Here is a 15,987-nt window from a genome sequence, read left to right on the forward strand (position 1 = left end):
GGAATGTATTTGGAACTCTTTCATTTGTTTCTCTCGCTACTCTTTTGTTAATTTTTTAGTTCTTCTCTGATAAGAGGACTATTACAATTGAAAAATGGTTAAAAATGCTGTGCCCATTTCTCATTTTTATGTTAAAAAGTAATATCTACATTATTACCAGTAGTGAGTGCCGTAAAGTGTTACTAAAGAAACAATGGTTTACACAACTGCAAAAAGGGTTGAGTTGATTGAACTGTACAACGGAAATAGACGTTGTGCTGCGAGAGCCGCTGATTTGTTCAATCAACAACATGGGAAGAATGTGTCCAAAACCCACAAAATGCATCTTTATAAGATCAAATTAACGCAAGAACTGAATGAAAATGATTTTGATCGACGCTTGTAATTTTGCGAGTTGGTTAGTGAACGAGCAGTGGAAATCCACATTTTGTTTTCAAAATTTGCTTCAGTTCTTTTTTTCTAAATGGCACAGTTGATCGCCATAATTGTCGCTATTGGGCTGATTCAAATTCTCACTTTTTCATGAAGTGCATACTCAATGTCCACAAAAATCAAATGTATGGGCTGGAATTTTTGGTGACCATATTGTTAGCCCATTGTTTTTAGAAGCCAATTTAATCGGACAAATGTATCTGGAGCTTCTGGAATATAATATTAATCCCCTTCTCACTGATATTATTAAAAATGACTACAATTATCGGGAGGTCCTGTTGATATTTCAGTGCGCATAGTACGACTCCTCCGCACTATGCTCTGCCTGTTGGGCAGTATTTAGATGAGACTTTTCCGGATCACTGGATTGGGAGGCGGAGCACTATCGAATGGCCACCACGATTACCAGACCTGTCGCCGTTAGATTTCTTTCTATGGTGTCATTTGAAAAGCAGAATTTACTGTACTCCTGCATCACTCGAAGATTTACGGCAACGAATCACAAATGAATGTCGCCAAATCACTCCAGAAATGCTCCACAATGTTTGAGAACGTTTCCAGCAAAATCTCTATTATTGCATGGAAGCTGGAGGTGCCCATTTTGAGCATATGCTAACATGAGAATAAAGTAAGTAACTTCAACGTTCAAATTAAAAAAAATTACACCGTTGTTTAGAGAATTCCAAGATCTTTCAAACGATGTGCGACCCGCCCCCAGTTCCCTATTAAAATTCCAAGGGTTGTTCACCTCTCTGCTCCGGGGTTGAAGTGACGACGTTGTAAATGGGGAAAAAACTGTTCCACTCCCAATAAAAATCGACCTGTCTGAGCGTTTTTTAGGATTTGCAAGATTAGTACCCAAAACCTCCATGTCAAGTTTTCGATGACTCACCCTGTATAATATATACAGGATGTAACTGAATAAGTGTAAAACATTTAAGGTGGTGATTCCTCATCGAAAAAAAGATGGGATCTTTTATATAAAGAGACTTCATTGGAGCATCCCTTGTTAAGATACAGCCCCTTAAAGGGGGTACATAAAATTTGCATAACAGTTTTTTTTCACAAGCACTGAAAAAGTTACAATATTGAAATTAACCTGACGTTTTGTACTACCAAAAAGACACTTAGCCAGTAATTTATTTGGTTCACCCCATGGTTGTAAGGGGTGGAAAACGCAACCCCTAAAATTTATTTCCAATGTAACTTTATGTCTTATTATTTGTTTACCATTTAAAAATTTATTTCCGATAGCCTGTTTCATTCTAAACAAAAAATGTCTCGTGGGTTTTTTGCCCAAAATAAACCAGTTCGCAGCAAAAAATTATTTTACGAATAACTACAGAGATACATCGTCATAAATGCGAACTGGATTTATTGTTATTTTGTAGTTAATACCTGCATTAAACGATTAAAGGGTAATAAACAAAACTACTCTATTAATAACAAAACACACAACATGTAGAAATCATAGTGAATGTTCAATATGTCTACCTTCAGACATTACGCATGCATCTAGACGTCGGCGCATTGAGCCACGTATTCGCTCAAATATTCCTGGAGTCTCTCTGATTACCCTGCACGCATCGATGATGCGGTTTCTTAGGTCCTCTATCGCGAACATGAGTACGATAAACTAAATGCTGTAAATGGCCCCAAAAAAAGAAATCGAGAGGATTGAGATCCGGGGATCGAGCAGGCCAGTTCTGTGGTCCTCCTTGACCTATCCACTGATTTGCATATATTTCAGTTAAATGCTGACGTGCTACTTGACTAAAATGGGCGGGAGCCCCATCATGCAAAAAACATATCCCTTCTGACGCCCAAAGGAACTTCCTCCAGCAGTACTGGATGCACTTCTCTTAAAAATTGAACGTATGCCTAACCATTTAATCGAGGAGGTAGAAAATGAGGCCCAATTAAATCATCCCCAATAACTCCGAGACACACGTTAAGACAAAACTGTTCTTGATGGTTAGTTTCGACAATAGCGTGAGGGTTTTCATCAGCCCATATGTGGTAATTATGAAAATTAATAATCTTGTCCCGAGAAAAACTACATTCGTCTGTAAATTCTATCGTCTTCAGAAAGTCACAATTTCTTCTCCAGCATTTCCAGCATCTAAATTCTCGCCTGTACTCGTTGCAGATGGTAAGGGTATAAGAGTTGTTCCTTTAAAATTCGAAATACCGTCAAATGATCAACATTTAGATGGGAAGCAATCTTTCTAGTACTGGTAGTGAGTTGTTCTTCAATCAAACTAAGTACTGCTTCCTCAAGCTGTGGTGTTCGTACTTCTCGATGGCGACCACAATCCTGCATTCTTTTGTCGAATGAACCATATTCTCGTAATCGTTGATGAAGTCGAGCAAATATTCTATGTGAAGGATGCTGCCGTTGAGGATACATTTCAGCATATCTTCTAGAAGCTTCTAACCCATTCCCCTGCGACATACCGTAAACGTAATTCATATCAGCCATTTCCTCATTTGTGTGTGCCATTTTAATAACAAGTGAATTATTAAAGTAACAAATTGAGAACAGAACAACAACACACAATTAGTATTAATTCAATTTCGAAAATTCACAAACTGACAGCGTCATACCAGTTTAATTGTCACTATCGCTAATAGCGACCTACTAGATAGTTTAGTTTCGTATTTTCGCATTTATGACGATATATCTCTGTAGTTGTTCGTAAAATAATTTTTTGCTGCGAACTGGTTTAATTTGGGCAAAAAACCCAAGAGACATTTTTTGTTTAGAATCGGAAACTGCAGGTTCCTGAGTTGAGTCAAATTTCAATTTTTTATGCATCTCTTCCATACATTAAAGATATTAACCCAGGATTATCCAGAATCCTGAAGTCTGCCAATAATAATATTAAAATTGCAAACAAACATGTTTTAACAATTGACAGGATTTTTTTCAAAATTAAAAGATAAAACTCTCTATAAAAACTGTTCGGATGTAGTTTACTGTATACCATGTATGAATTGTGACACATAGTATATAGGACAGACATCTAGATTATTAAAAGATCGAATCATAGCACACAAAAGTGACCGTAGGTTACACCTGGAAAGATGTGCTTTGAGTGAACATGTCTCTAAACAAGGGCACTTTATGGATTATAATTCAAATAAAATTTTATCAACCGGAAAAAACACTACCAAGAGGCTTTTCCTAGAAATGGTACATATAGCACATTCACAAAACTCTATGAATAAAAAATAAATGAATAAATAAATCACCTGAGTGAAATTTACTCTTTGTATGGATAATCACAAAATGAGAAATCACCAAATCTCATCTAATGGTATTCTTTTCACAGGTTGAATCTTCCAGATACAATACATCATCATTTTCATTATTATTGTTCAATATAAAATCCATTATGATGAGTTTTCTCACAAATTGTTTTCATCCAGATATTGTTTAAAAAATTACTTTAGCTTTAAAGTGTAATGGAATCTAAACATGCGGTGTCTACAGCCAGACATTGCCCAAAATCATTTGGCAACAGGGTTAAGGTTTTATGTCACAGATCAAAAAATTTTGTTGATGTCGAATGTCAATTCGATTTTGAGCCCCGTAATTGGGTGAGACAGCGCATGCTGGATTGGATTACATGTCATATGTCTTTTTGAATCATGCACGTGGTTTCCTCTTTAAGGAACAGGAGGTTTTTAACTTGATAATACAATGATATATCATTAAATCTAATATATTGCTTGTCTGTAGCGTCCTGAGTTTCACCATAGTAATTTTTCATATATGTTACGTCCATATTTCATTCAACCTGCCATATAACCTCACATACACTGTAACTTGTTTTTGACTTATTATTTTATGAATATGACTGTCTTTTATCCTTATTGTAGCATCCCTGATGATGATAATAAAGATTGTCGAAAGCTTGGAATCTGTGACATAAGAGTACACTAAGTTTTGGCCTGCTGCATTCCCAAATATTGTTTTACTTATTTATATATATATATATATATATATATATATATATATATATATATATATATATATATATATATATATATATATATATATATATATATCTGTTCATTGCATATTGGTCAGCCCGGTATATGAACGGGGCGTTGGTCCACCCAGCACTTCCCGAATATATTTAGGTATATACTTTTCGGAATACTCTTCAGTGGTATGATTTTATTAATAGGCCCATCAGAGGGGTAGATTTTTTCTGAAAATAAAAATTTTACATATCCTTTAAACGTTTGTCAGCCCCATGCTGTTGGTCAGCCCATAGTTATACAAATCGCTATATGAAGAGCATCTTGGTCAGCCCTACAATGCTGCCACATCGAAGAGCTGACCAGGAACGCGATCCATTTCAGTGTATCATTGGATTTCATCGTGAGGATATCAAGTGTTTTTAAAATCCTGGCAAATCCAGTTTTTCAGAGGTAAACTATGTGTTAGTTTACCGAAAAAAATATATTAGGAAAAGAAAAAGATGCCGTTACTATTGACTATTTATGTTTCATATAGTTTCTGTATTATGTATGATTGATTACTTGTTTATTTTGTGGTAATTCATGATCACTTTAATGAAATGAATAAAAACACTTTTGTCTAAGTACCACTAGTTTTTCACTGGTTCGGACTTCCATTGTCTACTATATAAAATGATTTGAAATCCCTGAAACAAGTAAAAAAGAATAATTAAAAAGAATAGTTGAAAATAACAATTATATTAAGCAACAATAAACCTGAAATGAAATGATAGTGAAATAACCTACAAGTAAAAATATAATAATTGAATAAATAAAAATTGAAAGAATGCAAAAAAAGAAAATAATAAAAAAAAAATAAAAAGTGTAGAGATTCCAAGTCACGTTAGTTCACGACGTTTCGATTGTTGGTATCTACAATCGTCTTCGGGTGATGACAATGACAATATAGTAGACAATGGAAGTCCGAACCAGTGAAATTCATCACGAAACATTGTCAATCACCTTCATACCACTAGTTTGTCTAAGTACCACCAGTTTCGGGTTTGACCCCGCATTATTAAGTATTTTTTAAATACTTCAAATCAAATCAAAAATCTTTATTTCCGTAGACCTAGGGACGGCATGGAAAAAGTCACATAACTCAGTACAATTACAATGAGGTCACAATCATAAAACAACATAATTATATGATATATTACATAACATTCAGACCATAAAAGGGATACAAAAATTAAAATTTAAAATTCCAAATCAGACTGAAAAAATTCATCAAGCGAATAAAATACCTTTTCACATAATACTTTCCGAACTTTTTGTTTAGAGAGCTTTACACTAGTTATTTTTTAATGGATATTGGGAGCTTGTTGTACAGTTTTTTTGACATGATATGAGGTCCATTAGTCACCTTGGCTAACTTATGACTAGGAATTAAAATGTTATAGTTTTTTCTCAGGGTGAAGCCCGAAAGAAGACATGTATCATCTCTGTTCTAAAACTTGGAGCGATTTGATTTAACGTAGATTACGCAATTAAAAATATACATGCAAGTAACAGTTAATATATTCAACTTTGCAAATAGTGGTTTACAGGAATCGAGTTTTTTTTTAAAACAAATTGTTCTAAATTTTTTTTCTGGAAAATTAATAAGACACTGATTCTATTGCAGTTGCCAAAACAAATAATACAGTAATTGAGGGCAGAGTAAATATATGCATAATAGTAACTTTTAAGAATTTCAATAGACACAAAATTACGCAGATTCCATTTAACGAAACAATGTGTCGCTAATTTCTTCAGTATGAAATCAACATGATGATTCCAATTGAGTTGGGAATCAATAAAAACTCCTAAAAATTTTTTATAGTTTACCTGTTCAATATTTTTAATCTCAGACCTAACCAATACACTACAATCAGTTTCCTGAATTGTAAAAAAAATGGTGTTGCTTTTAAGATTATTTAGAATCAAGCCATTCTTAGAACAATAATTTTGCATGTTGAATACAGCATCATTTGCTCTTACTGACAATGTTTCACATTCCGAACCACTGACAGTAAAAGATGTGTCATCAGCAAATTGTATAGAGCACTGTGGATGATTAATTTTTGAAAGGTCATTAACAAAACACTACCTTGGGGCACACCTGTAACAACGTTTCGAAATTCAGAGAAAAATGACCCAGTCTGAAGCCTAACTTTAACAACCTGTGTACGACCACTTGAATAGGTTTCAATCCATTTCAGACTTGGACCACGAACGCCCATGCCAAATAGTTCATCAAGAAGAAGACCATGATGACTGATATCAAACGCTCGTGTCAAGTCGAAAAGAACACTAAGTGATTTTTCATCGTTGTCGAAGTTTGATAATACATGATTATGTAGAGAAAGGATGGCATCCTGGGTTGACAAGCCCACTTGAAACCCATATTGGTTGTCAGATACGATATTGTATTTATTTAAAAAGGACACAAGTTTTGATATGATTCTTCAAATATTTTCGAAAATGGAGATAGTAAAGCAATACCTCTGTAGTTCGACATTACATGCTTATCGCTTTTTTTATAGACTGGGACGACCATTGCTTGCTTAAGTCGGGAAGGAAAAATACCTTCAGAGAAAGATAAATTGATTAGATAAATCAGAGGTTCCATTATTTTCAAAGCAGCCTTCATTAAAACATTGCCTGGCAATTCATCAACCCCACTGGAATTTTTCGAATATGCGAATTTAATTATTTCCACGAGTTCAGTTTCATCTATTGGATAGAGGAAAAGACTCTCAGTTTTTACACAACGATTTTCAATGCCACCAGGTGCAGTATTTTTTACTAAATACTCCACTGAATCGACAAAATAACTACTAAATGCTTGAGATATACCGTGACCATCGTCAACAAGTACACCATCGCCAATGTCTTAGATGAATCGTTTATAATAGTATTTTTCCTGATGATAGACCAGGCAGCTTCAGATTTATGTTGAGCCTTGAGGAATTGATTATTAAAGTATTGACTTTTTGAGAGCACAATTTTTTGTCTATGATTTTTTAAGAGTTGCTTATATTGACCCAATAAATGTACATTGGTTTGGCTCTTGTTCAAATTATAAATATCTCTGAGTAATATACCTTCTTCAACGATATCCTTAGTAATCCATGGTTTGTGTCTACTTGAATTTTGATTTTGTTTAATTTTTTGAAACTGTTTAGGAAAGGATATATCAAAAGCTTGAAGAAAAACATCATGAAAACGGGAAAATTTAGCATCGAAGTCAAATTCAGTGAAGTATAGAAAATTGCACTTTTCATCCGATAATAAATTTATGAAATGGAGGATATTATGATCATCAAAATTTCTCTTCAAAAAATAATGGTATATATCAGCGGCGACGAAATTTATAGGTAAGGTAATACTTGGTAATGGGGTCAAACCCGAAAACGGTCATATAAATAAAATCAAATATAGGTAATCAGACAAAAGTGTTTTTATTCATTTCGTTTCAGTATTCCTACGAAATCTGCAATTGTTTGACACGCGTTAACTATTTTGGCGCGAAACTCTTTGAGAACCGTTACGATCTTTGTAATGGTCCTAATGCTATTTTGTTAATTGGCTTGCCAATATTTTGGTATACTTAGAGAATAATTAGAGAATATATAGGTATATGACGATTACAAATAAATATCATAGAATCTACTTAATTTTAAGTAATTCACTGTTTTCCAATTCATAACTCAAATGAAATATTATTTTCCTGTGTTTTCATTTTTAGTTCGAATGGATGTTCCAAATTTGGTATATCGATTTGATGTGAATGTGTGTAGAAAGTAGCAAGTATTAGAATAAATATGATACTTCACGGAAGCTCATCAATTTTTTTTCATCAAATAGACGTTACAGTTTGTTCAGGACTGTTGTATTAAATATTCATTATGCATGTATTTCTTCAAGCATTACGATATCCATTTATCACTAGTGAATAATGAAATCATTACAGAAATGCAAGTAGGCAAGTTCGTTGAATATGTCAATTCCATCCACCCGTCAATAAAATTTACCACTGAGAGGAAGGTAAATAATTCATTTAATTACCTTGACTCAACTATTACAAAAAATAACAATGAACATGAATTTGCAATTTTCCACAAACCATCTTACACGGACATTATCATACATAATTCCTCTATGCACTCTTACCAGCATAAAGTTGCTGCATTCAATAATATTCTTCATAGACTATTGAATAATTTCCAGAGAGAGCTGAGTTTGATCAAACAAATCAAACAAAAACTACAAAAGCAAGCCATGGACCATATCTACCCAAATTCAAGATGCGATAATGTCAGTTATGAGACATTGTCATTTTTGGCTGAACCAACCAATAATATTTTTTTGAAGAAAGACTGCGTAAACTTAGCTCACAGAAATAGTAATAGTCCGAATAATAGTGTAAGTGCATTTATTGAAAACAATAAAGACGAAACTTCGGTATCGGATAGATCAGGAGTATATCAGCTGAGTTGTGGCTCTTGCCCAAAACTGTATAATGGCCAAACAGGGAGATTATTTTCCAAAGAATTATAAGCTTAGATGTAATTTTGTGAATAGAAAGACCAATTTCACATTTGCAAACCACCTTTGAGCAGAAGTACATGAGTTCAGTCATGAATATGACATGTTATATTTAGAAGAGAAGAGTTTGAAATTCAATCAATAGATTCAAGCAATCAATAGATTCAAGAATTCGGGTAACTAACTAAATGATCAATTAGAATTGAATAACCGTTACTGAATATTTTTCAAATGTGGGGATTGGGACATAAGCTCAGGTCATTTAATCCATTACAAACTCAAGTACTTGAAATGTAGGTACTTTAAATTTTAAAATTAGGTATACCAAGCATTAACTTTGTAAAATATAGCAGATAAAGATACGCCCGAAGAAGCCATTGTATGGCAAAACACGTGTCGCGTTTTTATAAAACTGTTTAGTGGAACATTTTTGGCTGTGAGTTTTAGAAAGTATTTGGGAAGTATTTTGTGTAAAGAAACTTTGCCGAAAATCCGACAGATATAATTCATTGCTACAAAAGTTGTTTTCTGTTAAGAACTTGACAATAGAAATAATTGTTGTATACGTTTTTGTGAGAGATTGTATCAATTAATCTAAAAAGTCGTTCACTTATACTTCAAGGTCCTCCTTCACAGTAAATTAGAAATCAACCCTGAAAAATCATCGTTGAATTCCTGATAAAATCACTTATCCAATAGATGGCATATATGGGGTTATTTTGTTTGATATTTTGAAGAGGAGTGTGTACGCATCTTAGCGATACCTTATATTATTTCACAAAAATTAGGTGTTTCGTGAAATTTACATTACTGTCTTATTTATGGAGATATTGAACGTGGCTCCTTTTGAAAAAAATTCCCTAAATGCAATCAATTATTTATATTTTGAGCTGTTTTGGAATCATCCGTATCTCTGAGTATAGGTTGGAAATGAGTCAAATCACTTTTCAGTATCGTCCTTCCATTTTTTATTTTTATCATTCATTTTTGGATCCATTTTCAACCCGTTTGATATCTTGATAGAGTTTTTCAACACACTGATCTCATTTCAGATCATCAGACACGCACAGTTTTGAAAACAATAAAACCTTCTCAAAAACAAACTTGGTCTAAGGAGCAAAACGAAATATAGTCAAAAAGTTTTTCGCTCCGAAAAAAAAAGAAGTGCTAGAATTGAATTAGTTCTTATTTGTATCTAAAATATAAGAAAAAGAAATATTCATCATTATTAAAAAATAGAAACTGGGCTGCAATCAAAGAATACGTTTACTGTTGTTATAGAAAGAAGAAATAATATTAATAATTTTCATTTGATATTTTTTTACCCATGTTGTAGTTTCATTTCATTAGAAATTATGTTATTTTTTCATACTACGTGTTTATTAGTTTACCGAACAATTTTTGTCAGCAGTTCTCAAATTGAAGAATAATACTCCATTCAAATAAATGTTTATTCAACCTGATCAAATTTTTTCTGTGCTGAAATATTCCAAATGTTTTTTATTTTGATTGAAATGTCTGCTGCAGGTTATAATCGATGATGATATGACGTATTCATCGTCATGAACAGTCAACATAATAAAAAAACATTGGTTTAATCTCCACTTCATTATGTTCAACCTGAACAACATCATACCTCCAAAAACTGAAAGGGAGTTTTCGAAAAAACTATTGCTAAGAAAAAGAGAATTGAAACTTATTACTAATATCTGTTTCACAAATTATATCTTACCTTATGCTAGTCACTCAGAATTTCGTTTCGTCATAGAAAACATACTTAATGCGATTTTTACCTAATTTTTGAACTAAATTATATATCGGAAATACGTAGTGCTGCTGCGGATTTTTATATAGAATTTATTGAAACTGTAGACATTCTGTTAATTCACTATTCATTTCTCAATAAATTCATTACCAGATCATTCATCACATTTTAGATTTTTCGTTTGTGAAAAAAATGTCATTTTTCATCTACTCATTTCTACTCAGTCACACTTCGATTATTTTTGTGCAGTCAGGTTTTCAAATCTACAATTTCAAAGTCAAATCCGAAGTTTCCTGCTTAATGTCTAAAATTGATTTACACAACGCGATTTCTGTTGAGGCGTCCATGCCAAATAATTAGAATTTGAAAATCTACATTTGAAAATACAAACAGGAAACGGTTTAAAATATGTCTGTCGCACCTATACGAACGACAACCCTCAGAAGCATAAACTTGTACTAGCCATAGATTAACGAGGTCTTACATTTTAACGTGTGATTCCGAACACTTTATTGATATTTTCAACTTATAACATATTCAAATTTTTGTATCTAAGATAGTGCAGAGGTTAAAATTGCTTCGACAAGCTAAATGGAATAACGCACTGTTAGTAATTATATTATTATTATCCTAACTAGAACGGAAACAGTACATTTCCGTACTCGACACCGTTATCCGAAAAAGCTGATTTCGGGTAAGTAGTCGAATGTGGGAAAGTATGAGTTCAGATCAAGCATTTTTCTACAAGTGAATATGTTACGAAGGTCTGATAAAACTTTTATATGCGAAACAATTCCTGATCTAAATTGCTCTTATAGATATAGGGTGATGCACGCACACGAACGCTTGTACAAAAAACATACAAAACAGGAACTTTTTCATAAAATTCTACATCTCTCAAAAAATTTTCCATTTCTATTATCGAATTTCTGCACCACGACAATCTAGTTAGAATCATGAAATACAAGTGCAGCGTTGCCCGATTGTGGGCTGACCAACATGCTATCCATTGAAAGTATTCGTATAAACCTGGGCTCACAAAGACACTATTCACATCAGGTGTATACGGTTACACAGCCACGCCTCCTGGCGAAGTTTTGTGAAAGTAGGTGGTGTATCAGCTATGTGTATATGGTGTAATGGTCGGCCCAACCGAAAATTTGCTAAACGTCATTTCACATGATAACATGTCCAAAAAACACTATATACAGTGGGAAACGTTGGTGAGCCCGAAACCGGGACGACCGACGTTTCCGAGGGCTGACCAGAGTTCACATCGTATATTCTACGGGCTGACAAATGACGGTTTACATATATATATATATATATATATATATATATATATATATATATATATATATATATATATATATATATATATATATATATATACCTCTCGAAGCGAAGCAGTAACTCGTCTTGATAATGCCATCTGAGATGATGGCGAAACGTCGACATATATATATATATATATATATATATATATATATATATATATATATATATATATATATATATATATATATATATATATATATATATATATATATATATATATATATATATATATATATATATATATGTATGTCGACGTTTCGCAACGTGTTCATACTTACGAAAGTGAGGTTAAAATGAAGTTAACACATGAGTAACAAAGAGGATCCTCATATTTGTATGTCAAGATTAAAATTGGTTGAAAACATGTACTATTTAGTCAGAATTTTGCGATAATATAAGATGATTGCACGAATAATATGAAACAATGAATTTTAAAATTGAACTCAACAGGTAGTCAGACATGATTGACACAAAACATTAAGTTTGACAGAATTTCTTGATCTGACCAATGCATTGCTGCCAATGAGGTTTTACAATCTCAAAAAATTTTTTATTCAATTTGAGCATGTAAAATTAGCTTTCAAAAATCTGAAGACTATTAAGACACTTTTTTCTAACTTGAAAGACAAAGAAGATATCATCAATTTATCCAATGTGGTTTATTCCATCCCATGTTCCAGTTGTGAAAAGATTTACATTGGACAAACGAGTAGAAAATTAAAAGACAGAATCACTTCCCACAAGAGTGACATAAGATGTAATAAACCGTCATGTACCCTTTCTAATCACACCATAAATTTGGATCATGCTTTTTCTTTCGAGAATGTTGAAATTTTAGACTCAGAAAATAATACTCAAAAAATAACTTTCTGAGAAATGTGTCATATATTTAAAAATTCTAATACTATTAATTCCAGGACAGATATTGAAAGTCTCAGCCTGATTTATACATATCTCCTTTGTTTAAATAAAGAAAATAAATTTGATAATACTTATAATTTCAGAACAGAAACTCCTTACCTTCACTCTCTGTGATTCATCATTTTACAGTTCTGTGAAATCTCATTGGCAGCAATACATTGGTCAGAACATGAAATTCTGTCAAACTTAATGTTTTGTGTCAATCATGTCTGACTACCTGTTGAGTTCAATTTTCAAATTCATTGTTTCATATTAGTCGTGCAATCATTTTATATTATCGCAAAATTCTGACTGAATAGTACATGTTTTCAACCAATTTTAATCTTGACATACAAATATGAGGATCCTCTTTGTTACTTATGTGTTAACTTCATTTTAACCTCACTTTCGTAAGTATGAACATGTTGTCCATACCCGTTTGTTTATTCAATATATATATATATATATATATATATATATATATATATATATATATGCGAGCGCTTTCGATAGCTGGCTGTGGTATCATTATCTTGGCTATACTCAGTTTTCTGGAAAATGAAGCTAGATATGAAGAAAACACAGACGTTAAAAAAGTTGTATGTTTAGTTGATTAATTTAAAAAAATAAAAAACTAGAATAAAAGTCAGTGACGTACTTTATTTTCCCAATATTGTTGGCTGTGGAGCCTACTGATACTCAACCGGACCCAATAATTTCAATCTAGTTAAGGCTAAATGAGCGCCTTATCACTTCAAATAAGTGTAGCAAATTTTAACCTAATCGGTGTAAGGATATTAATGATATTTTATAAATACCGTTTTTTTTTTTTAACTTCAATGCCTTTTATCTCAAAAACGAAGCAACTCCGGACATATGTTAATAAGAACTTTTTTTTCTTAAAACGACCTAACGAATGACCCTTTGAAGTTTCTTCCGTAATTACTGGATAGCTACTTTTATGATTTTATGAAAGAGATTTCAATAAATATGTTAAAACTTATTTTCTTCATCCCTGATTCTCAAAGTTTGGATAGACATCGTACCAGTTGTCAAATATATAATTTCTGAAGATTCCGAAGTACTGCTTATCCTGATGATATGGTAGTTGTTCACTTGATGAAGGGATATTTCGAAGAGACTTCTTCGAAAACTGAATTTTTCACTATTCTGTGGGCTCGGGAAAGTTTACACAAAATTCGTAGTGATAGAAAATAGATCACTTCCATGAGACTGAGGAAACTGAATCCCATACATAAACCTAAAAGTCCTCCAATATTAGCTGAAACAAAAACAATATGTCACTTCTACATACCTAGTCAAATGTGAGACAGTATACAGAAAATAAATCAGTAATGGAGATCCTTCTCGTCAGTGTCTTGTCATTACGTCAACGCCAATGGACCTTTACACTGATATTGGCATAACCACTTAGGTGAGAACTATATGTAGGACAGTACCTCGTTTCACATTTATTACAATTTATTCTCAGTAGTTTTTTCAGAATCAAGTGAAAATAGTATAGTTGTGACGTCACTAGCATTTGATATGAGCTTGGCAACACCGGCAACGACCAGGGATGATATTGTATAGCGAAAATTAGAGGCGAAAGTCGCTATGCGAGTCAAAAAAATTCGCTACTGAGACTATTTTTATACTGTGCCGAAACAAACATTTCCTATGGTATGGTATAATTAGAAACAAGCGCAATGTAGAATGTTTTTGGTGTCATATTCATACATTGATGTTGTATACATTTCTTTAATGCCCCCTCTTTTTTATTCCTTGAACGGGACAACTCAAAAAATTGAAATTTGAGATAACGAAATTAATGCATGAATACTTTATTTTGAAGTGAAATTGACAGATGAAACTTTCAAGATGGCGATTGGGCCCAATCTAGGGAAAAATAATGGAAAGGGGGGTCTTGTGACACATCATTTTGAAGCTCCTGACAAATGTTTCACAACACTAGAATATAATGTCTACATTTTAACCTAGTACAAAATGGCGGAACATTTGATAATTTCCTGGTGACAAACACATTATTATCAATATTTCTTTTTATCTGCCATATGGCAATTCCAACAACCCGATAAGGTTTGTTAATTTATTTTTCATTTATAAAAACGACAAAAAATGTCAGTACAACAATGAACATCATTGTTCAATTAGAACAATCTTATTTAGTTTTCGGTTTTACTAGTAGAAAGGTACCACGTCAACAATCTCTAAAATGGTCAATTCTCGTCCATTTGAAGAAAATATTGAAGCGATTTTTATTTACGGTACCACGCGTAACTTTTACGAGACCGAAATGATTTTCAATGAACGTCTCCCGAATCGTCCTATCTGTAGAAAATATTTAAGGGACCTTGTATCCAAATTCACAACTACCAGTAGTGTACATAACCAAAAAGCCCCCAGGTCATCCGTCCATTCCTGAAGAACAGCAAGTGCAAATAATAATTGGTGAGATGGCAGTAAATCCTGAACAGTCTACTTTTCCATCGCGAATGTTTGTAAGGTGTCTCCTTCTACTGTGTGGAGACTTTTGAAGAGGAATAGGTATCATCCATACAAAATTAAAATGGTACACCATCATGAAGAAAACCATTGCAAGGCATCCTATCTATGACGAATGTACATTTTTTCAACGACAATGTTCACAGACAAAATTGTCGTTATTGGAGTGACACCAACCCTCACGTTTTCCGGGAAACACATACCCAATATCCAGAAAAAATTAACGTTTGGATAGGAATATTGGGAAACCATATTGTAGGACCTCTATTTATTGATCAAAATTTAACAGAGGAACTGTAATTGAATATGCGGGAAACTACTGTTGACCCTCTCATCACCGAAATGATCGAAGCGAATCCTAATGAATTCGATATGGATATTGTATTTCAATAAGATGGAGCACCACCACATCACTCCAGGCAAGTAAGAAACTATTTGGATACTACTTTTCCTGTTCGTTG

General features: G+C 33.0%; 1 protein-coding gene and 1 long non-coding RNA gene across 2 annotated transcripts in view; one reads left to right on the top strand and one right to left on the bottom strand.

The window, feature by feature from the left end:
• The first annotated feature begins 6,551 nt into the window (after positions 1-6,551).
• LOC141482804 (uncharacterized) lies at positions 6,552-7,849 on the top strand. Its single transcript, XR_012465734.1, has 2 exons — positions 6,552-6,939; positions 6,993-7,849. It is a non-coding gene; the product is annotated as an uncharacterized lncRNA (long non-coding RNA).
• A 5,702-nt stretch (positions 7,850-13,551) lies between these two features.
• The window catches only part of LOC111516415 (pickpocket protein 28), a 55,686-nt gene continuing 53,250 nt past the window's right edge, over positions 13,552-15,987 (bottom strand). Inside the window, exon 12 of the mRNA XM_074176648.1 lies at positions 13,552-14,282. Coding sequence (XP_074032749.1) covers positions 14,113-14,282 — 170 coding nt within the window. The 3' untranslated portion in view covers positions 13,552-14,112. The remainder of the gene's footprint in view (positions 14,283-15,987) is intronic.

The sequence above is a fragment of the Leptinotarsa decemlineata genome, unplaced genomic scaffold (assembly GCF_025532065.1).
Source record: "Leptinotarsa decemlineata unplaced genomic scaffold, Ldec_3_MD MMD2_tig00001973_RagTag_RagTag, whole genome shotgun sequence".
NCBI lineage: Eukaryota > Metazoa > Arthropoda > Insecta > Coleoptera > Chrysomelidae > Leptinotarsa > Leptinotarsa decemlineata.